At 42.9% G+C, this 26,118-nt stretch overlaps 1 protein-coding gene across 1 annotated transcript in view; it reads right to left on the bottom strand.

The window, feature by feature from the left end:
- Positions 1-26,118, bottom strand: part of cerk (ceramide kinase) — a 70,045-nt gene that overhangs the window by 30,909 nt on the left and 13,018 nt on the right. The window contains exons 2-3 of the mRNA XM_057855708.1: positions 8,309-8,419; positions 2,636-2,758 (exon numbers count right to left, since the gene is read on the bottom strand). Of these exons, the coding sequence (XP_057711691.1) occupies positions 2,636-2,758; positions 8,309-8,419 (234 nt within the window). The remainder of the gene's footprint in view (positions 1-2,635; positions 2,759-8,308; positions 8,420-26,118) is intronic.

Genomic DNA, 26,118 nt, shown 5'->3' with positions numbered 1-26,118 from the left:
TGTTTTGGCTAATTGTCTTTTTAAATCCTCTTTTAGCTTCAACTGTCTGACAGACGGCCTCAGGCTTTCCTACAAAACATCCTGATAAACCTTTGAATTTATTCTTCCATGAATGATTGCAAGTTGTCCAGGTCCTGAGGCAGAAAAACAGCCCCAAATCATGATGCTCTCTCCATGCTTCACAGTGGGGATGAAGTATTGATGTTGGTGATTCTTCTTCCTGCCTTTGACAGGGGCGGACGTGTTTCTCCCTGCTCCAGCTGCTGGTACCTTCATCAGTCTAGTCTGCTTTTTATTGTATTTCCTCTGTGGATCAACTGTTTCTGGTCTGTCAAACGAAAATGGAGTATCCAAGTTCCTTTTTGCGAACATTAAACGGGCAACATTGTTTTTTTTTTTTCTGACAGCAGTGGCTTCCTCCGTGGAGTCCTCCTATGAACACCATTCTTGGCTATAGTTTTACATTTAGTTGATGAGTGCACAAATATATTGGACTATGCCAGTGATTTCTGTCAGTCTTTGTCAGACACTCTAGGGTTCATATTTACCTCTCTGAGTATTATGCGCTGAAGTTTTGACGTCATCTTTGGTGGACGGCCACTGCTTGGGAGAAAAGCAACAGTGCCAAACTGTATCCGTCTCTGACAGTCGATTGATGAACATCCAGACTTTTAGAGATTGTTTTGTATCCTTTCCTAGCTTTATACAAATCACCAATCCGTGATCGCAGGTCTTCGGACAGCTCTTTTGACCGACCATCAAGACAATTCTTACCAGGTGTGTGTTTTATAGTGGGCAGGGCAGCTTTAAACCACTCATCAGTGATTGGGCACACACCTGATTTAATTTTTTGGGTAAAAATTGATTTAAATTGCTTTTTATGTTTAGGCAAAATGTTCACTTACTTATTGTTCCCTCCTCTGTCATTGTTTGCATGCTATCCTCATTAAAATATGAAAACCTATAAATGTTTGGGTGGTTTCAGTTAAAGCAGAAACTGTTTTTACATCTGTGTGATTTTGACAAAGATCACATTTGATGGTGATTTTATGCAGAAATGTGAGAGATTCCAAAAGGTTCAGATACTTTATCACACCACTGTAATAGGTCACTTCTTATTGATTTCGAGGTACTCCAGGGTCATTTCCTGTAGATATTGGGTCACTTCCTGTTGATTTTGGGGCATCTCTGACTTCCTGTAGATATCAGGCCACGTCCTGTTCATTTGCAGGCATTTCAGATTCACTTCCTGCACATATTGGCTAACTTCCTTTAGATTTTGAGGCATTCCAGGGTCACTTCTTAAGGAAATCGTATCTTTTCTCGTATTAACCGATCGACTGTTTGTATGACTCTAACACACTTAATATAATCAATCAGGGAATATTATCTTTTCTCGTATTTACTGTTTGACGGTTTGTATTACTCTAACACACCCAATATAAAATAAATAGCACTTATTCCATAATTTAAGGAAAACAAGCAGAATATAGGGCATAAGAGATACATGACACCTTCTTATCGCGGAAGCCCAGCATGTGCGTCATGCAACTGAGTGAGCAAGATTTATGCTGATGAGGCAAGACATCTACAAGCCCACGACTGCGCCACCAACTCTCGCAATCAGTTCTTCCGGACAGTCCAGAACAAATGGCGGGACGTCCTGTCCCAACACAAGGAAGACCGGAGAACATCCGATATCCAACTGATAACACGACTGACAAAACTCCAAGAGCCCCTTTAATGCTGAGGTGGCAAATTCCACAACCCTCGTTGCCCTGACAACAGTAACTCCCCAAATCCTCCTGTCCGATCCACAAGCACACTATAATCGTAAACAAAGCCTAAACACTCCCTTCTCCTGCTCACGGCCTACAGCGCGAGAGCTTTTAGAAAGACTGAATGTTTAAGTAAACGTTGTCATTTTTTTCTCGGGAACCTTTTGTTGACTTGTGATAAGGTGACTTTGGAACGAGTCTGCCTCCTCGCCTGAGTCTGTTTCTGTTTCGCCTTGCTGTTTGATAGATGTTGACCCAAATAAATTGACAACTCGTGTTTCAAAGCCTCTAAGCTGCCTTTCAAAATGGAGTCAGTACAAGGGGTTAAGACTAAGGTGAATGCAAGCAGTTTGGCCATTTGGCCGGGTAGTTGGGTTCTTGCCGGCCCGGGTCGTTGGAGCTGCGCCAGCGCGGGTCCGGCGGTTTGGTTGGCTAATTCCGGCAATCTGGCTAAAAGGTCAGATTTCTTCACTTCCTATTGAATTTAAAGTATTTTAAGGTCCAATCCTGTTGATTTTGGGGAATTTTAGGGTCACTTTTTGTTCATACTGGGTCATTTCCTGTTGATATCAATCAGTAATTAATACTGTCAATAAGTTTTTGAGCTATTGAAATTAATGGTGAATAGGACCACTGGAAATGAATGGAAAATTTTGCCCATTAGAAATTAATGGGCATTTTTTTAAGCAAATTATGGCTGAACCGTACGTTTTTAGTAAAAACCGTCTCGAACTTTTGTTAGCATCCTGAAGTTTTTAATGTATAAATGATTTGATTTAGAAAAAAATTGTAGGAAAAGTAATGTTTTGAAATTAGCTTAGCTAACTTTAGTGTTCGTGTAAACGGAGCTTGCATACTTTGTACTGCCAGTTGATCATTGATGGTTTGAATCCATTGCTGGCAAAGTCCCAGATGATCACAGTAAAAGGTGACCTGGTCGCACCGCCAGTGATGCTGCGTGCTCCTCTTTATGTAAAAAACTGTCAAGGAAAGAAAGGAATTTTAATTAGACATCCGCCTAAGCAGCCAAATTCAAAGCATTGCAACATTTCAAACATCCACGACTGTATTTCCTCATTGGCAAGGTCAACCAACGTAAGTTAAACAGGGAAATATTTACGTTCCAGGCGGGAAAATGTGCACGCCTGGCACTTTTTCTTGCTAAGCATTTCTTTTATCAGTAGTTTGAGTTGGATAAATGTTTTAAGAGTTGGCGGCAAATCTTTCTATAGCCCTAAGTGGGGATGGAACGTGCCAAGTTTTAACTAAATGATGTCGGGCTCTAATGCAACATTAGCTGAGTCCTTTCTTTTCGATATTCATTCCGATGAGTGATGATAATCCCATCATCTAGTTTGGGTGCAGCGCATTGGCGAGCTAGAACGTTGCCGAGGGCGCCTTCTAGTGGAGAGGGCGCCAAATTGCTTTTGGGAAAAAATACACTGCAAAAAATGTCTGATGCTCATATATTAAGTACATTTTATATGGCTACAAAGCAACAGAAATTGACACGAGATTAACAGGAAGTTACCCGGAAATGCCCTAAAATATAGAAGGAGAGACCGATGAATAGGATGTGACCCCGAAATGTCCAAAAATCATCAGGAAGTGACCCAAAATGGACAGGAAGTTGCTACCAAATTATTTTTAAGGCTTTTACAGGTGACTTCCACTTTATTTTGAGTCACTTCCTCTTGATTTGGGGATATTCTTAAGTCACTTCCTTTTCAGTAACCCAAAATCAACAGGGAGTGACCTGTCAATGCCCCAAAATCAACAGGACGTGGCCTGAAACCAATAGGAAGTGGCTCGTAAAAGCCCCGAAATCAACAGTGAGTGTCCAACGAACAGGAAGTGACCTGTCAGTGCCCCAGAATCAACAGGAAGTGACTCTTAAATACCCCAAAATCAACCGGGAGTGACCAATGAACAGGAAGTGACCTGTCAATGCCCGAAAATCAATTTAAGGCATGTATAGGCGACTTCGTTTTCATTCAACAGGAAGTGACCAGGAAATGCCCAAATATCAACAGGAAATGGCCCAATATGTGCAGAAAGTTGCTACCAAATTATTTTAAGGCCTTTACAGATGACTTCCTGTTGATTTTGAGTAACTTCCTCTTGATTTGAGGACATTCCTAAGTCACTTCATTTTCAGTTACCCAAAAATCAACAGGAAGTGACCTGTCACCTGTAAACACCCAGAAATCAACAGGGCATGACCAATGAACAGGAAGTGACTTGTTAATGCCATAAAATCAACAGGGCATGACCAATGAACAGGAAGTGACTTGACAATGCCATAAAATCAACAGGAAGTGACCTGTCAATGCCTCTAAATCAACAGGAAGCGACCCAAAACCAATAGGAAGTGACTTGTAAAAACCCTATAATCAACAGGGTGTGACCAATGAACAGGAAGTGACCCAGATATGCCAAAAAAATCAACAGGAAGTTACCCAGATATGCCAAAAAATTAACATGAAGTGACCCAAAATGAATAGGAAGTTGCTACCAAATTATTTTAAGGCATTTACAGGCTACTTCCTGTTGATTTTGAGTAGATATCGTTTCACTTCCTGTTGATTTCAGGGCATCTCGGACTTCCTGTAGATATCGGGTCACTTCCTGTTGATTTGGGGGGATTTCTTGTTCACTTCCTGTACATATTAGGTCACTGCCTATTAAGTTTCAGACATTCCAGGGTCAGTTTCTATTGTTTTTTTAGGCATTTTAGGGTCACTTCCTGTAGATACCGTGTCACTTCCTGTTGAGTTGGGGTCATTTCGGGTTCACTTCCTCTACATATTAGGTCACTTCCTATTCATTTTCAGCCATCCCTTGGTCACTTTCTATTGATTTTGGGACATTTTTGGGTCACTTTCTATTGATTTTAAGGCATTCCAGGGTCACTTCCTATTGATTTTGAGGTATTCAAGGGTCATTTCCTGTAGATATCGGGTCACTTCCTGTTGATTTCAGGGCATTTTGGGTTCACTTCCTGTACATATTAGGACACTTCCCATTGATTTTGAGGCATTCCGGGGTCACTTTCTGTAGATACCGTGTCACTTTCTGTTGATTTTCAGGCATTTTAGGGGTCACTACCTATTGATTTTGAGGTACTCAAGGGTCACTTCCTTTAGATATTGTATCACTTCCTGTTGATTTCAGGGCATCTTGGACTTCCTGGAGTTATCGGGTCACTTTCTGATGATTTGGGGGCATTTCGGCTTCAGTTCCTATACCTATTTTCGGGTAACTTCCTTTTGATTTTGAAGCATTCCAGGGTCACTTCCTGTTCGTATTGGGTAACTTCCTTTTGATTTATAGGCATTCCAGGGTCACTTCCTATGGATTTGAGGTATTCCAGGGTCACTTCCTGTTGATATCACGTCACTTCCTGTTAATTTTGGGGCATCTCAGACTTCCTGTAGAAATTAGGTCACTTCCTATTGCCCTTCCTGTAGATATTATGTCACTTCCTATTTATTTTGAGGCATTACAGGGTCCATTTCTATTGATTTTGAGGTATTCCAGGGTAAGTTGCTGTAGATATCTAGTCACTTCCTGTTGATTTTAAGGCATCTCGGACTTCCTGTAGATTTCGGATCACTTACTGTTTATTTGGGGTCATTTTGGGTTCACTTCCTCTACACATTGGGTATCCCATGGTCACGGAAATTGGGTCACTTCCTGTTGATTTTGTGGCATTCCAGGGTCACTTCCTATTGATTTTCAAGCATTTTAGGGTCACTTCCTGCAGATATCTTATCACTTCGTGTTGATTTCAGGGTATCTCGAACTTCCTGTAGATATCGGGTTACGTCCTATTGATTTGGGGGCATTTCAGGCTCACTTCCTATACATATTGGGTCACTACTTGTTGATTTTGAGGCATCTCGGACTTTCTGTTGACTTCAGATAACATCATTTTGATTTGGGGTCATTTCGGGCTTCTTTTACATATTGGGTATTCCACAGTCACTTCCTTTAGATATCGACTCATTTCCTGTTGATTTTGAGGCATTTTAGGGGTCAGTTCCTGTTGATTTTGAGGTATTCAAAGGTCACTTCCTGTAGATATCGTGTCACTTCCCGTTGGTTTTAGGGCATCATTGACTTCCTGTAAATATCGGGTCACTTCCTGTAAAATTGGGGGACATTTTAGGGTTCTCTTCCTGTACATATTTGGTCACTTCATATTGGTTTTGAGGCATTATAGGGTCACTTTCTATTAATTTTGAGGTATTCCTGGGTCACTTCCTATAGATACAGTGTCACTTCCTGTTGATTTTGAGGCAACTCGGACTCCGTGTAGATTTCGGGTCACTTCCCGTTGATTTGTGGTCAATTCGCGTTAACTTCGTCTACATATTGGTTATTCCACGGTCACTTCCTGTGGATATCGTGTCACTTCCTGTTGATTTTGAGGCAGAACGGACTTCCCGTAGATATCGGGTCACTTCCTGTTGATTTTGAGGTATTAAAGGGTCACTTCCTGTAGATTCTGGGTCACTTCCTGTTGATTTGGGGGCATTTCGTGTATACTTTCTGGACTTATTGGGTCACTATCTGTCGATTTTGAGCCATTCCAGGGTGACTTCCTGTAGGTAGCGTGTCACTTTCTGTTGATTTTGAGGCACAACGGACCTCCTGTAGATTTCGGGTCACTTCCCATTGATTTGGGGTCAATTCAGATTCACTTCCTCTACACATTGGGTATTCCACGGTTACATCCTGTAGATATCAGGTCACTTTCTGTTGATTTTGAGGCATTCCAGGGTCACTTCCTATTGTTTTTTAGGCATTTTAGGGTCACTTCCTGTTGATTTTGAGGTATTCAAGGGTCACTTCCTTTAGATATTGTGTCAATTCCTGTTGATTTCTGGGTATCTTCGGACTTCCTGTAGATATCGGTAACTTCCTGTTGATTTGGGCGCATTTCGGCTTCACTTCCTGTACATATTAGGTGACTCCCCATTCATTTTCAGACATTCCAGGGTCACTTTCTATTGATTTTGGGGCATTTCAGGGTCACAACTTGTTTAAATTAGGACTCTTGTTGATTTTGGGCATTTCAAGCTCCCTTCCTATACATATTGGGTCACTACTTGTTGATTTAGAGGTATTCAAGTGTCACTTCCTGTAGATATCGTGTCACTTCCTGTTGATTGCAGGGCATCTCGGACTTCCTGTAGATATCGGGTTACTTCCTGTTGATTTGGGGGTATTTCGGCTTCACATCCTGTACATATTGGGTAGGTTCCTATTGATTTTGAGGCACTATACGGTCACTTCCTACTGTTTTTGAGGCATTTTAGTGTCACTTCCTGTTGATTTTGAGGCATTTCAGGCTCACTTCCTGTACATATTGGGTGACTTCATGTTGATTTCTGGGCATGTCGGACTTCCTGTAGATATTGGGTTACTTCCTGTTGATTTGGGGGCATTTCAGCTTCAGTAAACTTAACTTTCTTTTGATTTTGAGGTATTCCAGGGTAACTTACTGTAGATATCTGGTAATTTCCTGTTAATTTTGGGGCATCATTGACTTCCTGTAAATATCGGGTCGCTTCCTGTTAAATTGGGGTCATTTCAGGGTTCTCTTCCTGTACATATTTGGTCACTTCATATTGGTTTTGAGGCATTATAGGGTCACTTTCTATTGATTTTGAGGTATTCCCGGGTCACTTCCTGTAGATACGGTGTCACTTCCTGTTGATTTTGAGGCAACTCGGACTTTGTGTAGATTTCGGGTCACTTCCCGTTGATTTGTGGTCAATTCGCGTTCACTTCGTCTACATATTGGTTATTCCACGGTCACTTCCTGTGGATATCGTGTCACTACCTGTTGATTTTGAGGCAGAACGGACTTCCCGTAGATATCGGGTCACTTCCTGTTGATTTGGGGTCAATTCGGGTTCACTTCCTCTACATATTTGGTATTCCGCGGTCACTCCCTTTAGATATTGGGTCACTTCCTGTTGATTTTCAGGCATTTCAGGGTCAGTTCCTGTTGATTTTGAGGTATTAAAGGGTCAATTCCTGTAGATATCGGGTCAATTCCTGTTGATTTCAGGGCATGTTGGACTTCCTGTAGATTTCTGGTTACTTCCCGTTCATTTGGGGTCATTTTGGGGTCTTTTCCTCAACATATTGGGTATTTCACGGTCACTTCCTTGAGATATCGGGTCACTTCCTGTTGATTTTGAGGTAGTCCAGGGTCACTTCCTGTAGATATCTGTAGATATGAACAATTGTTCATTTGCTGCCACCCTCCTTCAAATGGATTGGACGTCGACAAGTGATAGACTCATTCTAATTCACAGCATAAGGATGCAAACAGCTTGTTTTTGTAACTGTAACTGAATAATTCACACTAAACATGAACTTTGTACGTCATTTACGGCGCCGTATTGCATGCTAGGAGGCATGAAGCATGTTGTACGATGACAGTGTGGACAGCAAGTGGCAGATGAGATTTTGGTTCATTGGCTCTATTAAGTGGTAGTATGCAGTATCAGTACCTGTAAATGCATGAGGATTGAGTTGTACATGCTTCGCCTCCTTGCTCCTGTCGCTTGTGTCCGTCTTGTGCACGGCGACGACTTCAGACACTTGAACGGCGTGACTACGCGCTGCGGAAACACAATCCTAAATTATTCAACGTGCTTTACATATAAACACCGAGAGGACATGATGCTCTTTTCCTGAAAGTCCGCGTAATGAGTTTTGTACTTGTTTAGCCTCGAGCAAGGACATTTACAATAAAGGTAGTGAAAAATCCAACCATGTCCTGAAGGACCCGACGGCTATTTGGTAAAATAACCACACCCCATTGTCTTCTTTCCCACGGGAAATAGATTTAAGACGCTCCAAAGGCTTCACATACGGGAAAAAAATAGACCTAAGCATCATTTAGGCGAGCTTGTTCATTAAAAGGATTTTTTAAGTAGAGCGTGATCCGGTTCTGCTGGTCCGCGGAGAGTCAGAAGGCTTTCTGGCGGTTACATCAAAGAATTTAAGGTCTAATCTACGACTTGAAAGGAAGTGAGTGTGGCAATTGACAGCGGTGTTGCTCAATGTGGTACACTCCCCCCCCAAAATTCTCCAATTATCTTACCCTATTTGAATCATGGTCATGCTAGCTAAAATGATCTTTCATGAGTTTTATATTTAGCACTCCAAACTGCAATTTCTGGAGAAATTGCGATGGTGCTTTGCTGTAGTAGATACTGATCTGCAATATTAGATCACTGCCTGTTGTTTTGAGGACATTTCCTGTTGATATCTTGACGTACATGGCCGTCAATGGCATGGATGTGCATGGCTGTCAATCGACTTACTTGAGCGCCAGTTGAATGTCAGTGGGCTGTAATAGTAAGTGTATAGCCAAAAGTCAAAACCACACATTTTTTTGCCATTGAAAATAAATGGGAAATTTGGACGTACATGGCTGTCAATGGCATGAAATTCCTTGTGTGCCAGTTGAAAATCAATGGGTTGTAATGGTAAGTGTATGGTCAAAAATCACAGCCACATGTTTTTCTGCCATTTAAAAAAATGGAAAATTTGGACGTGCATAGGCGTCAATGGCAGAGCCTGACTTGGGTGCATGTTGAATGTCAATGTGCTGTAATGTAAAGTGTATGGTCAAAAATCACAACCACACATTTTTATGCTATTCAAAATGAATGGAAAATTTGGACGTTCATATCCGTCAATGGCATAGCCTTACTTGGGTACAAGTTGAATGTCAATGTGCTGTAATGGTAAGTGTATGGTCAAAAATCACAGCCATACATGTTGTTTTAATTTTAATAAATGGAAAATTTGGACGTTCATAGCCGTCAATGGCACAGCCTTACATGGGCGCCAGCTGAACAGCAGGGCCAAGAAACAAGACTGGTATTTGGTATGCGGCAAAATTGATTTTGCCATGTGGCTTTTTTTTTTTTTTTTGGTATGTGGCAAACTGGATTTTGGCATGTGGCATTTTTGTTTGTTTGTTTGTTTTTGCCATGTGGCATTTTTTTGTACGCGGCAAAATGGATTTTGCCATGTGGAATGTTTTTTTGGTATATGTCAAAATGGATTTTGCCATGTGACATTTTTTTGGGTATGTGGCAAAATGGATTTTGCCATGTGGCATTTTTTTTTGCCATGTGGCAATTTTTTATTTTTTTCTGTATGTGGCAAAATGTTTTTTGCCATGTGGAATTTTTTTTGGTATCTGTCAAAATGACTTTTGGCACGTGGCATTTTTTTTTGTATGTGGCTTTCTTTTTGGTATGTGGCGTTTTTTTTTTTTTTTTTTGTATGGCATTTATGAAGGCCATGCACGTCCATGCCATTGACAGCTATGCACACCCAATTTTTCGTATGTGGCAAAACGGATTTTGGTATGTGGCATTTTTTTTTTTTTTGGTTTATGACATTTTTGCAGGCCATGCACGTCGATACCATTGACGGCTATGCACACCCAATTTTTTAATTCATTTTTAATGGCAGAAAAATGTGTGATTGTGATTTTTGACCACACAAATTACATTACAGCGCATTGACATTCAACTGGAGAGAAAACGAAAACAAAAAGTGATATTTGGTATGTTGCAAAATGGATTTTAGCATGTGGCATTTTTTGGTATGTGGCAAAATGGCTTTTTGCATGTGCCTTTTTTTTTTGTATGTGGCAAAATTGTTTTTGGCATGTGGCATTTTTTTTCGTATGTGGCAAAATGGCTTTTGGCATGTGGCATTTGTTTTTTGCTATTGGCAAAATGGATTTTGGCATGTGGCATTTTTTTCATATGTGGCAAAATGGATTTTGGTATGTGGCTTTATTTATTCATTTTTTTTGGTATATGGCATTTTTTGCAGGCCATGCACATCCATGCCATTGACGGCTATGCACGTCCAAATTTTCCATTATTTTTTTAATGGCAGAAAAATGCGTGGTTGCGATTTTTGACCATACACTTTACATTACAGCGCAATGACATTTAACTGGTACCCATGCAAGGCAATGCTATTGATGGCTATGCACGTCCAAATTTTCCATTCATTTTGAATGGCAGAAAAACATGTGGCTGTGATTTTCTACCATAAACTTACCAAACCGTTACCATTACAGAGCATTGACGTTCAACTAGCACCCAAATCAGACAATGCCATTGACGGCTATGAACGTCCAAAATTTATAAAATAAATTTTAAAAAAAACAATACAGGAAATGACGTTAAATGCCCCAAAATCAACTCATTGCTGGCATTGACTGCCACGGATGAGGGATGGCAGTGAATGAATAAATTAATTTGCTGCTATCCCTCCCACTTCAAATGGATTGGACGTCTACTAGCGATAAACTTATTCCAATTCACAGCACTGCATTTTTCCATGCACTTGTTTGTCCGTCTTAAAAGTCTCTGACCTCTTCAACAGCCTCCCTCATTCCTCCCAGTCTCCCCCCATGCCGAATTATGAAGTTGATACGGCGAAATGGATGGCGGGCGCCGCGACATATTATTTCTCTCCGGGGAGTCTGGGCAGGAATGGGATTTCATTTCGTTCTCAAATAAAGATGATGCGGCGTGCCGGCATGAATAAGTTTACAGCCATCGATATTCACACTTTGACAAATAGGCAGAAGAGTGATGGCCTTGAGGGGAATGGCGGCGCGGGGGTAATATGACATTCACTCCAACAATTTAAACATAATGTAAATGGAATTCCGACACTGCATAGTGATTGTATTTACTCTCAACTAGAAAATGCAAATTCTGGAGAAACTGTTTGTGGCGTTCACTGTTCATTCATGGTCACTTCTTACATTTTTCCATTATATTCATAGGTGGGTAGTCCTCAAATGAGGATTCAACAACAACTGTAACAATCACGAAACTTATTGTCTACCATGAAAGCTTGTTTTCCGTGGTCTATCGGTACCAAATAAAAATCATTACAATTATAACAGCACTTTAATGATGTTGTGTGACTGAACATGCCGGCGTGATCATAGGACTTCTGACTGCAAGATTGTGTGTGTTCATATGACTGTTTGGCTTAAAGTTAAAAAAAAAAAATAAAAAAATTGCCAAGACTAAATAATTGTGGGAGTGTTCATTCGCACCTCCCAGTCAACATCAATTGGACGTCCAGTGCCATCCATGACAGTTTGTTGCCTCCAGTGTTCATTCATGGTCATTTTTTACATTTCGCCATCGTATTCATAGGTGGCTTTAGTGATTGTTAGAGTTGTTGTTGAATCCTGTCTTGTCATATTTTTTGTATATTAGGTGTGATGTTCTCGAAACAAATTAAATAAAAAAAAAACGAAAATCTTGAAAAAATATAAAAGATACACATGAAACTGGAAAGGCAAAAAACCTGCAAAAAACAAACAAAAAACACGCACATTTTTTTTAAACTGCCAAACTGTGAAATTTGCAGAAAACAATTGGCAAAACCGTGAAAAACTACAGGGAAAAAAAACACAATAAACTGCTAACCCTCCCACAAAATATTTGCAAAACCGACAAAAACCTGCAAAAAACAAACCAACAAACCCACACAATTTTTAAAAAATGCCAGGCTGTGAAAATTGCAGACAACAATTGGCAAAACCCTGAAAAACTAAAGACAAAACACAAAAAGCTACTAACCCTGTCACATAAAATTTGCAAAACTACCATAAACCTGCAAAAAACGAACAAACAAAAAATAATTTTCAAAAATGCCAAACTGAAAAATGCAGAAAATAATTGGCAAAACCGTGTAAAACTACAAACAAAACACACACAAACTGCTAAGCCCTGCCACAAAAAAAATGGGAAAACCACCCAAAACCTACAAAAAACAAACAAACAAACAAAAAAACCCACAAATTTTTTAAAATGCCAAACTGTGAAAATTGCAGAAAACAATTGGCAAAACCATGAAAAACTACAAACAAAACACAAAAACTGCTAACCCACCCACAAAGAATTTTGCAAAACCACCAAAAACCAGAAAAAAATCCAAAAAAACCCGCACAAATGTATGCCAAACTGTGAAAAATGCAGAAAACAATTGGCAAAACCATGTAAAACTGCAAACAAAACACAAAGACTGCAAACCCCCCACAAAAAATGGCAAAACCGCCAAAAACCTGCAAAAAAGATCAAAACCCCCCCACACAATTAAAAAAAAAAAAAGTCAAACTGTGAAAATTGCAGAAAACAATTGGCAAAACCATCAAAAACTACAAACGAACCCCACAAAAACAGCTGACCCCCCCAAAATTGGCAAAACAGTCAAAAACCTGCAAACAACAAACCAAAAAAACACACTTTTTTTTTTTTTTTTTAATGCCAAACTGTGAAAATTGCAGAAAACAATTGGCAAAACCGTGAAAAACTACACACAAAACACACAAATACAGCTAACCCCCACAAAAAAAAAAACGCAACATATTTGATATTTTACTTTTAGTTATCATTTAGCCATTTAGCCATTATTTACAGCCATAGATGGCGCTAGATCTCCATTCCTTTTTACTGGTAGGGGGGCACATTAACAACAAAAATGCCAAGCTGAAAACACACACACAAAACAAAATAAACCTGTAATATATATATATTTTTTTTAATTGGCAAAATCGAAAAAATAAAAAAATAAATAAATAAAATAAATACAAAAACGGAAAATAAATAAATAGATGAAACCCTAAAAATTGGCTAACCAGCAAAAAACTGCAACCCCCCAAACAAAATCACGGGGGATCCCCCCGTAATTTATTGTTTTTTTTTTTTTTTTTTTAACTTTAATCCTTGCAGTTACAGAACCACACAGAAGTCCTATGATCACACCGGTGTGTTCAATCTCACAACATCATTAAAGTGCTGTAAAAATTGACATAGATTTCAATGGATTTTAACCTCTCTCCCAGTTTTTATTTGGTACCGATAGACTACCTAAAACCGGATTTCATGGTAGGAAACATGTTTTCTCCACAATAATCGCACAATTCCATTGTACCACACATACGTAACAATACAGCTTGCAGTCGGAAGTCCTATGATCACGCCGGCGTGTTTAATCATGCAGCATCATTAAAGTGTCAACAATATTCTAAAGCACGAATTTCAACCTCTCTCCTGGTTTATATTTGATACCGATAGACCACAGAAAACCAGATGTTGTGGTAGGAAATATGTTTTCTCCATTAGAGGGCACTCATGCTCTTTGGACAGGTAATGCTTCATTTCGTTTTTTTTTTTCTACCCAGAATTCGATGATTTTTGTGAATTACTAGTACAGTATAATAACCGACAGTGGCTTTCCCAGTTTCACCTATGAGGCATCGAAAAAATAATCACATAACTCAAATGTACCAATCAGACATCACAGTACAGTCACATGATCACACACAAGCTTGCAGGTGGAAGTCCTCTGAATTATTGTGTATTTTTATTTGGTCTTATATGGTCATGGACTAGGTTATAGCACTGTACAGGTAGTCCCCGGGTTACGATGTACGGAATTCACGTGATCTCGACTTCAAGTCTCGTCCGCCATTTTGTCTCCAGTCATTTTTTTTCAGCCTAATGTCGGCCAAACCAGTATTAAGTACTCAGTACTTGAGTCCAGTTCTTGGCTACTCTACCCACTTTTGTTTGTATCAGAACTGCTGACAAGATACTTAACACTAACGTAGATGATTAATAGAGATAGCATACCTGTTAATAATAACAATACCCATAAAGATAAGGCAACATGACTGCACGTGGAATATATGACCACATTTATGATAGTGCTGACAAAGCTTGTCTTAAAAGTGACATAAAAACACAAGAATCCCATCAGCGCCCATCCGCTCGACACGTACATTTGCCCAAGTTATGAGCCGGGAGAATTCCTCTAAGCTACATGCTAAGCCCCTCGGCCATACAAGGCCCGAATCCTCTCCGCTCCACTCTGACATCTTTTCCCTTTGTACTCCGAAAGGATCTTAGTAATGGCACTCGGCCACAGTGAGTAGCCTATTCACGCCGCGTGGCTCAGTGTGTTGCTTTTCAGCTCAATAGGTCGCCTCGCTGCTGAATGTCAGGTTTTTAGGAATTGTGATGGGTGTGTGTGGAAGAGATTATCACAACTCACGAGGGGGGAGAAAGTCTTTTTTTTGCTCTTGCGCTGGAAAAGTAGGTTGAAGAAAGTGCTTATAGATAAACACAGACTCAAATCAGTAAAAATATATCAAATACAGGCCGAAGAATGAATGTAATCTGCTAATCTGACAGGATTAAATCATTCCTATCTCTGCTACGTGAGCTAGATTCATGTAGTGTGATACGACATTAACTAACTAAATGGATGTTTGTCTGTAAACCCATTTGTCAGAGTTTTAACAGTACAGATTGTAAAGGTTTATTAGGGTTTATTCCTCAACCAAATCAAGCAGGGGACCAGACAAAGAATGGCTCAAAAGACCTTCTAAAATGAGTAAGAATAAAACCGGCGCCCCTCTCTGGAGCCAGGCCTGTAGGTGGGGCACGATGGCAAGCGCCTGGTGGTCGGGCCGGGCCTGCACCCATGGGGTGGTCCCATGGGCTCACCACCTGTGAAAGGGGCCTAAGAGGTCGGGTGCACAGACTGATGGGTAGCAGCCAAAGGAGGGGTCCTCGGCAATACGATCCCTGGCTGCAGAATCTGGCTCTTGGGACATGGAATGTCACCTCTCTGGTCGGGAAGGTGCCCAAGCTTGCAAGTGAGGTTGAAAAATTCCGACTTGATGTAATCGGGCTCTCGTCCACACATGGCTTGGGCTCTGGAACCGTACCCTCGAGGGGGGTTGGACACTATTCCACTCTGGAGTTGCCCATGGGGAGAGGCAACGAGCAGGTGTGGGCATACTTATTGCCCTCTGACTCGCCGCCTGTACATTGGGGTTCAACCCTGTAGACGAAAGGGTAGCCTCTCTCCGCCTTCAGGTGGTGGGATGGGTCCTAACTGTTGTTTGTGCTTATGCACCAAACAGCACTCACCCTTTTAGGCATCCTTAGACAAGGTGCTAGAGAGTGCTCCTTCTGGGGACTCCCTCGTTCTGCTGGTGGACTTCAATGCTCACGTGGGCAATGACAGTGAGACTTGGAGGGGTGTGATTGGGAAGAATGGCCCGCACGATCAGAACCCGAGCATTGTTTTATTGTTGGACTTCTGTACTCGTTGCGGATTGTCGATAATGAACACCATGTTCAAGCATAAGGGTGTCCATATGTGCACTTGGCACCAGGACACTCTTAGCCGCAGTTCGATCATCGACTTTGTAGTCGTGTCATTGGACATGTCTTGGACACTCAGGTGAAGAGAGGGGCGGAGCTGTCAACTGATCACCACCTGGTGGTGAGTTGGCTCCGATGGTGGGGGAAGATGCCGGACCGGCCCGGCAAACCCAAACGTTTTGTGAGGGTTTGCTTGAAACACCTCGCGGAGTCCCCTGTCCTTGGAAGTTTCAACTCCCATCCCAGGCAGAGCTTCGCTCATGTCCAGGCAGAGGCGGAGGACACATAGGGGACATTTTTCGCGCATCGATTGCTGAGGCAGCTGACCGAAGCTGTGGCCGCAAGGTGGTCGGTGCCTGTCGTGGCGGCAATCCCAGAACTTGCTAGTGGAAACCAACGGTGAGGGATACAGTCAAGCTGAAGAAAGAGTCCTATCGCGACTGTTTGGCTTGCGGGACTCCAGAGGCAGCTGATGGGTATCGGCTGGCCAAGCGGCACGGGTGCGGTAGCTGAGGCAAAAACCTGGTTATGGGAGGAGCTCTATGAGGCCATGGAGAACGACTTCCGGACGGCTTCAAAGAAATTCAGGTCCACCATCCGGGGTCTCAGGGAGGAAAGCAGTGCACCGCCAACACTGTGTATAGTGTGGATGGGCGCTGCTGACATCGACCTGGGATGTTGTGAGTCGGTGGGCCGAATATTTTGAAGGCCTCCTCAACTCCACCGACACACTTTCCCATGAGGAAGCGGAGCCAGGGGACTCTGAGGTGGGTACTTTAATCTCTGGGGTTGAAGTCACTGAGGTGGTTAAAAAGCTCCTTGGTGGCAAGGCCCCGGGGGTGGATGAGATCTGGCTGGAGTTTCTAAAGGCTCTGGATGTTGTGGGGTTGTCTTGGTTGACACGCCTCTGCAATATCACGTGGACATCGGGGACAGTGCCTCTGGATTGGCAGACTGGGGTGGTGACACCTCTTTTTAAAAAGGGGGACCAGAAGGTGTGTTCCAATTCTAGGGGATCACACTCCTCAGCCTCCCTGGGAAGGTCTACTCTGAGGTGCTGGAGAGGAAGGTCCGTCAGGAAGTCTAATCTCGGAATGTGGTTTTCGTCTGGGCCGTGGAACAGTGGATCAGCTCTATACCCTCAGCAGGGTTTTGGGGAGTAATTGGAGTTAGCCCATTCAGTGTGTACATGTGTTTTGTGGACTTGGAGAAGGCGTTGGACCTTGTCCCCCGAGGAGTCCTGTGGGAGGTGTTCCTGGAGTATAGGGTATCGGAATCGGAATAGGGGGGGGTGTCCGGTCCCTGTATCACCTGTGTCAGAGTTTGGTCCGTGTAGCCGGTGGAGTCGGATCTGTTTCCAGTGAGGGTGGGACTCCGCCAAGGCTGCCCTATGTCACCGTTTCTGTTCATAACTTTTATGGACAGAATTGAGGGGGTCCGGTTTGGTGGCCTGAGTATTGCATCTTTGCTTTTTTGCAGACAATGTAGTGTTGTTGGCTTCATCAAGCTGTGACCTTCAACTCTCACTGGAATGGTTCGCAGCCGAGTGTGAAGCGGTCAGGATGAGAATCAGCACCTCCAAATCTGAGACCATGGTCCTCAGTCGGGAAAAGGTGGACTGCCCTTTCTGTGTCAGGGATGAGGACCGTCCCCCAAGTGGAGGGTTTAAATTATCTTGGGGTCTTGTTCACGAGTGACGGAAAAAATGGAACGGGAGATCGACAGGCGGATCGGTGCCGCGTCTGCAGTGATACGGACTCTGCATCGGTCCGTCGTGGTGCAGAAGGAGGCTCTGTTTACTGGTCGATCTACGTTCCCACCCTCACCTATGGTCATGAGCTGTGTGTTGTGACCGAAAGAACAAGATCCCGGATACAAGCAACAGAAATGAGTTTCCTCCATAGGGTGTCCGGGCTCTCCCTTAGAGATAAGGTGAGAAGCTCGGTCATCCGGGAGGGACTCGGTGTCGAGCCTCAACTCCTCCGCGTTGAGAGGAGCCAGTTGAGGTGGCTCGGGCATCTGGTTTGGATGCCTCCTGGACGAATTTTAAGTTGTTGTTTTCTATTTTAGGCACTCTAATATAGGGCAACTTTACGAACAGTGTGCCTATTATAGTACTTAATCCACAAGCAACTGTGATTGACTGGTGCGCTGTCGGTGACCTTGTTGGTTAACAGTAATGCTCATCTACTAGAGGTCATGGACAGAAGATTACTGTGTGCTTGGGCATATGAGACAGACATAGTTCCAAAACCACCCTGTTGACAAAATGACCCTAACTCCCAACTTTACAGCTTTAACTTCTTCAAGCGTTTCATTTGAAAATGAACAAAACCAAATGACTGGCATTCTTAAAGGCTTCCAACAGCAATTAACAGATACCGAGCTGTCCTAGTGTAACAAATTGCACCTTTCTGTTAATTTAATGCTCCTTAGATATGCAATCTAAACTCATTTGGAGGTAATTGTAAGCACCAGAAGGACCAGAGTCTGCATTATAACAATTGATGGTGTTGTGGTTCAGTTCTTTTAGGCATCTTCCTGCTTATCCTGATTACCCTAAAGCCAAAGTGGCGTCCCATCTGACAGGATTCCTCACACACACATAAAAAAACATTTGTCTCATCCGTCACACTGGCACGGATATGACTTAGTAGTCATATAAAACACAGCCCGGGCCTCACCTTCCTTCAACCTGACACAAAGCCGTCTTATTTATAGTCAGCGCCGCACCTATGCTCCATCCGCCCCCTGCTTGTACACAGTGGATGGCTATGTAATCCCTTTACTGTTACCGCAAGCTGGCAACAATAACGTGTTTGAGGACAAGCCGGCACAAGTTGAAGGCAACGTTTGCTCTTTGCTGCTGCATGTCGCATTGTTTGTTGAAGTCGTCGCGGTTTTCCTTTTCACATATCTGCGTCCAAGTGCTGCACGGATGCGAGTGAGGAGATAAGATAAGCTGATGAAGTGATCATTTGGGCGATACACGCGTACTTGAAATAAGTGTGAAAAAAGTGTGACGATATATTGAAAAGGTGAAATATCTCAATACTGTGTCGTGCCATTGGAGGCAATTGACATTCAATTCATTTTGTGACCCGTAAATACCCCAAAATCAACAAATGTACAGGCAGTGAGCCAAAATATAGTAAATACATTGAAATCAATAGGACGTGAACCGTGCATGCCCCAAATGAACAGAGAGTGACTCGAAACTGGAAGTGACTTGTAAATCTCCCTAATCAACAGGTAGTGACTGATGTACAGGAAGTGACTCTGAAATGCTGCAAACTCAACACAAAGTGATTCAAAATCTATAGGAAATGCCCAAAAATTAACAGAAAGTGACTCGAAATTTTCAGGAAGTCAGTCAAAATCAATAGACCCTACCCACCGACATCACAAAATCACGTGCTCGCTGTATGGTTCCGCCCCCTTGTCCGTCATTTTGTGTCTGTATTATCAATGGTCTCAATTGATCGAGCAATTTATAATGCATTTCATGGAAGACCCGGTGCTTTCGGATGCCGTAAACTCACTTGATGCGTTGCATAAAAGGCGTTATGTGGAAAAGCTTCAGTTTATCCATTCGCCAGATCCATATTTGATGCCTAAATCGATGTTTTTCGATCCGCTGTCTCCGCCGTATTTGCCTGACATCTGCCAGCTACCCTGAAATGTACAACTATCTTGTCCACACAAAATCAGCCTATTCTCACGAAAGTTTGAAAAACTTTAAGAGCTTGGAGGCTTATAAATACTTCGTTGCTGGTTGGGTGAAACAGGTCCTCGTCCACGAAAATTCGGCAGGAATCTATCTTGTGCTTGGAAAGGTGAGTTACGAAATTTTCAATTCAAAATCTTTTGTTATTGCTAACATCCACTGTCAAGTCTAATGTATTTCATGTCGTTTGTCAATGGAGTTAGGGCTTTTAATGTTTATATGGTTTAGCGATAGCACTCTCACTACATACATACGTGTATGTTGTCGGCGATTAGCCTAGCAATGATCTTAATTGTGGTTGTCAGCCCAAAATCCTCTAAAAATATGTTAAATGCATCTTACCAGATATAAAATGACTACTACATAATCTGTGGTAATCGTTTGGAGCCCAGTTTTCAGCCCATCTCGCTCTCTTCTCTCCGGGTCTCTCGGAATCCGGTAGAACTTCAAGTCTCTCCGTCTTCTCCGTCTATCTTCTCTGTTATTGCAACCGACCGCCACACACGCCTTCACCATTTTGATTATTAATGTTAACGAGCAGAAAAACACGTCGTAAATAGGAGGAATGTAGCCGTAACAGGTAAACATGATGTGTTGACGGACAATTGGGCGGCACCAGTCAGGAGGAAGGAGTTGTGACGTCACGTGGGTAGGGTCTATAGGAAGTGACTTGTACCTACCCATAAAAACAACAGGAGGTTCCCGAAATCAACAAGGAGTGACCTGTAAATGCCCACAAACCAACAGGAAATAACCCAAAATGTACAGGGAGTGGGCCAAAATCAATAGGAAGGGACTCTTAAATTGACCGAAATCATTAGGAAGTGACTTGTGAATCCCCTTAATCAACAGGTGGTTACCGATGAACAGAAAGTGACCAGGAAATGCCCCAAACGCAACACAAAGTGACCTAAAATCAATAGGAAGCTACCCGGAAATGCCCGAAAATTCATAAATTCACAGAAATCGTTCGGAAGTGACTTTTTTTTTAAATTCCCCTAATCAACAAGTAGTGACCGATGAACAGGAAGTGACCCGTAAATGCTCCAAATTAACAGAAAGTGACCCAGACTGTACAGGAAGTGAGCCAAAATCAATAGGGAGTAACCCATAAATGTCCCAAAATCAACAGGAAATGACCCAAAATGTACAGGGAGTGGGCCAAAATATAGGAAGTGACTCGTGACTACCCTGAAATCAACAGGGAGTCACCGATGAACAGGAAGTGAGCCGTAAATGCCCCAAAAGAAAGAGAAAATGACCCAAAACGTATAGGAAGTTAGCCAAAATCAATTGGAAGTGACTCTTAAATACCCTGAAATCAACAGGAGGTGGCCAAAATCAACAGGAAGTGAGCGGTACATGCCCCGAAAGGAAGAGAAAATGACCCAAAATGTACAGGGAGTGGGGCAAAATCAATCAGACGTGATTCTTAAATACCCCGAAATCAACAGGAGCTGGCTGAAATCAATAGGAAGTGACCTGTAAATGCCCGAAAGAAACAGGAAATGATGCAGAACGTAAAGGGAGTGAGCCAAAATCAATAGGAAGCGACTCGTAAACAGTCCGAAATCAACTGGAAGTGACTTATAAATCCCACTAATCAACAAGTAGTGACCGATGAACAGGAAGCGACCTGAAAATGCCCCAAAATGCCCCGAACTCAACACTAAGTGACCCTAAATCAATAGGAAGCGACCTGAAAATGCCCTAGAATTAACAGGAAATGACCCAAAATCCATCAAAAATCAATTGGAAGTGACTTGTAAATACCCCGAAATCAATAGGAAGTGGCCGAAATCAACAGGAAATGACCCAAAATGAACAGGGAGTGGGCCAAAATCAATAGGAAGTGACCTGACATGCCCGAAAGGGAAACTCATTGGTTGCCCTTGACCGCCATAGACATTCGTACATTCGCTGCCATCCCTCCCATCTCAAACAAGTTGGACGTCAACCAACTCGCAGCACTAATCGTATCGTATCGACAGGTACCCAGAAGTTCCCACCCTTACCCTACCACTCCACCCTTATGCATTGATTCATCGTGTAATTAGCTTCCCCCCGCTGTCAATTGACCGCAGCAGGTAAATATATCCAATCACGGTAATGAAACGGCTTTTATTGCAGCCTGTAATGCAGTATAAACCTGCAGTTTACCCAATCTCCAGCTGTCGTTTTCTGGCATCGCTACCCCCTCTGCAGCCTTCCCTCAACACGCAGACAGGGCTGCGCATCGAGAGGCCGGCTGTAGATTACAGAGCGCAGATCCGCCCGGGTGCACTCGCCGGAGGACTGTCAAACACGTCGCGCCGGGACAACGGGTTTGCTCGACCGGCGCTTAGGCAAACAGACAGAGACGAGAGGACAAGCAAAGTAGAAGGTGGTCCGTCACGTGGGGCGTGATGTTGCTGCAGCTGCTTAGTCATGGAGTTAGACACTCATTGGTTGCCATTGGCAGCGCTAGACGTCCTATTCAACATCAAAATATGATGTCTACGTATGCCAGGTCCTTCAGTGGTTGTTTTTTTCAATTACCACAAATAGTTACTTGCTTATTTCTGGCTCGGCCTGCTCCATCAGTTCCTATTATTGATGCCAAAATAATGCACTACCAAGCCGAACAATGCGGTCAAACTTGAACATCAGGGCTTGTTTACGACAATGCATGAGTCATGGGGAAAAGTAGAAGCGGAAGAGTCCATTAAAATGACCCTTTACTTGACTTTTTGCGAGTGTCAAGTGATATAAATGGTTATTCTTCGTACTGTATTTTCTGATTATAATTGCAACAGACCACCCTACAATGTATAAAGTGAGAAAAGACAAATTGTTTTTATAAGACAACAAGAACAAACATGATATAATTATGATAATAATTATAAAAATAACACCGCCATTTGTTATCATTGCCTACTGGACATACAGTACTTAGTGGATCTTCCTCATGTGAAGGAGTTTCGTGGTATTGTCCGAAACCTCCATCAATCTTGATGTTTTCAGTAAATTCTGGTGTTAAAATGTTTTAATATAATTTGAAAATCAGTCTATCTATCTATCTATCTATCTATCTATCTATCTATCTATCTATCTATCTATCTATCTATCTATCTATCTATCTATCTATCTATCTATCTATCTATCTATCTATCTATCTATCTATCTATCTATCTATCTATCTATCTATCTATCTATCTATCTATCTATCTATCTATCTATCTATCCATCCATCCGACCATCCATCCATCCATCCATCCATCCATCCATCCATCCATCCATCCATCCATCCATCCATCCATCCGTACATCTATCCATCCCTACATGCGGACATTCATCCATCCCTACATGCGGCCATCCATCCATCCATCCATCCGTCCATCCATCCATCCATCCATCCATCCATCCATCCATCCATCCATCCATCCATCCATCCATCCGTACTTCCATACATCCATCCGTACATCCATACATCCATCTGTACATCCATCCGTACATCCATCCGTACATCCATCCATCATCTGTATTTCCATCCATCCATCTGAACATCTATCCATCCCTACATGTGGCCATCATCCATCCATCCATCCATCCATCCATCCATCCATCCATCCATCCATCCATCCATCCATCCATCCATCCATTCCTACATGCGGCCATCCAACCATCCATCCATCCATCTAGCCAGCCGTACAGCCGTGCATCCATCCATCCATCCATCCATCCATCCATCCATCCATCCATCCATCCATCCATCCATCCATCCATCCATCCATCCATCCATCCATCCATCCATCTAGCCAGCCGTACATCCGTGCATCCGTGCATCCATCCATCCATCCATCCGTCCATCCATCCATCCATCCATCCATCCATCCAGCCAGCCAGCCGTACATCCGTGCATCCATCCATCCATCCATCCATCCATCCATCCATCCATCCATCCATCCATCCATCCATCCATCCATCCATCCATCCATCCATCCATTATCCGTCCATCCATCAATCCATCCATCCATCCATCCATCCATCCATCCATCCATCCGTACATCCATACATCCATCTGTACATCCATCTGTACATCCATCCATCCATCCATCCATCCATCCGTACATCCGTACATCATTCCATCATTCCATCCCTGCATCCTTCCGTCCATTCATCCTTCCATCTGTACATCTGTCTATCTATCCGTACATCCGTACATCCATCAATCCGTATTGCCATCCATCTGTACATCCGTCCGTCCGTCCGTCCATCCATCCATCCGTACATCCCTCCATCCATCCGAACTTCCTTTTCTTGTGGACGCAAGTAGAAGTGTAACCACTGTATTGTTTATTCCCACCCAAAACACACGTAAGCATCGATACAGACAGACTTTGAGACGATACGAGAATTGCATGACAGAATCCATCTACAGTAACTATCTGAAAAAAAGTCCCGAAAATAGTATGATAAATCGTCAATTAACGAATTTGCTCCCAAAAACGAATAAATACGTTTTGATGTTTTCAGTAAATTCTGGTGTTAAAATGTTTTAATATAATTTGAAAATCAGTCTATCTATCTATCTATCTATCTATCTATCTATCTATCTATCTATCTATCTATCTATCTATCTATCTATCTATCTATCTATCTATCTATCTATCTATCTATCTATCTATCTATCTATCTATCTATCTATCTATCTATCTATCTATCTATCTATCTATCTATCTATCTATCTATCATCCATCCATCCATCCATCCATCCATCCATCCATCCGTAAATTCCATCTGTACATCCATCTATCTATCCGTAAATTCCATCTGTACATCCATCCATCCATCCATCCATCCATCCATCCATCCATCCATCCATCCATCCATCCATCCATCCATCCATCCATCCATCCATCCGTACATCTATCCATCCCTACATGCGGACATTCATCCATCCTTACATGTGGCCATCCATCCATCCATCCATCCATCCATCCATCCTTACATGTGGCCATCCATCCATCCATCCATCCATCCATCCATCCATCCATCCATCCATCCATCCATCCATCCATCCATCCATCTATCCATCCATCCATCCATCCATTCCTACATGCGGCCATCCAACCATCCATCCATCTAGCCAGCCGTACATCCGTGCATCCATCCATCCATCCATCCATCCATCCATCCATCCATCCATCCATCCATCCATCCATCTAGCCATCCATCCATCCATCCATCCATCCATTCCTACATGCGGCCATCCAACCATCCATCCATCTAGCCAGCCGTACATCCGTGCATCCATCCATCCATCCATCCATCCATCCATCCATCCAGCCAGCCGTACATCCGTGCATCCATCCATCCATCCATCCATCCATCCATCCATCCATCCATCACTCCATCCATCCATCCATCCATCCATCCATCCATCCATCCAGCCAGCCATCCATCCATCCATCCATCCATCCATCCATCACTCCATCCATCCATCCATCCATCCATCCATCCATCTATCCATCCATCCATCCATCCATTCCTACATGCGGCCATCCAACCATCCATCCATCTAGCCAGCCGTCCATCCATCCATCCATCCATCCATCCATCCATCCATCCATCCATCCATCCATCCATCCATCCATCCATCCATCCATCCATCCATCCATCCATCCATCCATCCATCCATCCATCCATCTATCCATCCATCTAGCCAGCCGTACATCCATCCATCCATCCATCCATCCATCCATCCATCCATCCATCCATCCATCCATCCATCCATCCATCCATCATCCATCCATCCATCCATCCATCCATCCATCCATCCATCCATTCCTACATGCGGCCATCCAACCATCCATCCATCTAGCCAGCCGTACATCCGTGCATCCATCCATCCATCCATCCATCCAGCCAGCCGTACATCCGTGCATCCATCCATCCATCCATCCATCCATCCATCCATCCATCCATCCATCCATCCATCCATCCATCCATCACTCCATCCATCCATCCATCCATCCATCCATCCATCCATCCATCCATCCATCCATCCATCCATCCATCCATCATCTGTATTTCCATCCATCCATCTGAACATCTATCCATCCCTACATGTGGCCATCCATCCATCCATCCATCCATCCATTCCTACATGCGGCCATCCAACCATCCATCCATCTAGCCAGCCGTACATCCGTGCATCCATCCATCCATCCATCCATCCATCCATCCATCCATCCATCCATCCATCCATCTAGCCAGCCGTACATCCGTGCATCCATCCATCCATCCATCCATCCATCCATCCATCTAGACAGCCGTACATCCATCCATCCATCCATCCATCCATCCATCC

The sequence above is a fragment of the Corythoichthys intestinalis genome, chromosome 13 (assembly GCF_030265065.1).
Source record: "Corythoichthys intestinalis isolate RoL2023-P3 chromosome 13, ASM3026506v1, whole genome shotgun sequence".
NCBI lineage: Eukaryota > Metazoa > Chordata > Actinopteri > Syngnathiformes > Syngnathidae > Corythoichthys > Corythoichthys intestinalis.
This window is presented reverse-complemented; position numbering and strand designations above follow the sequence as displayed.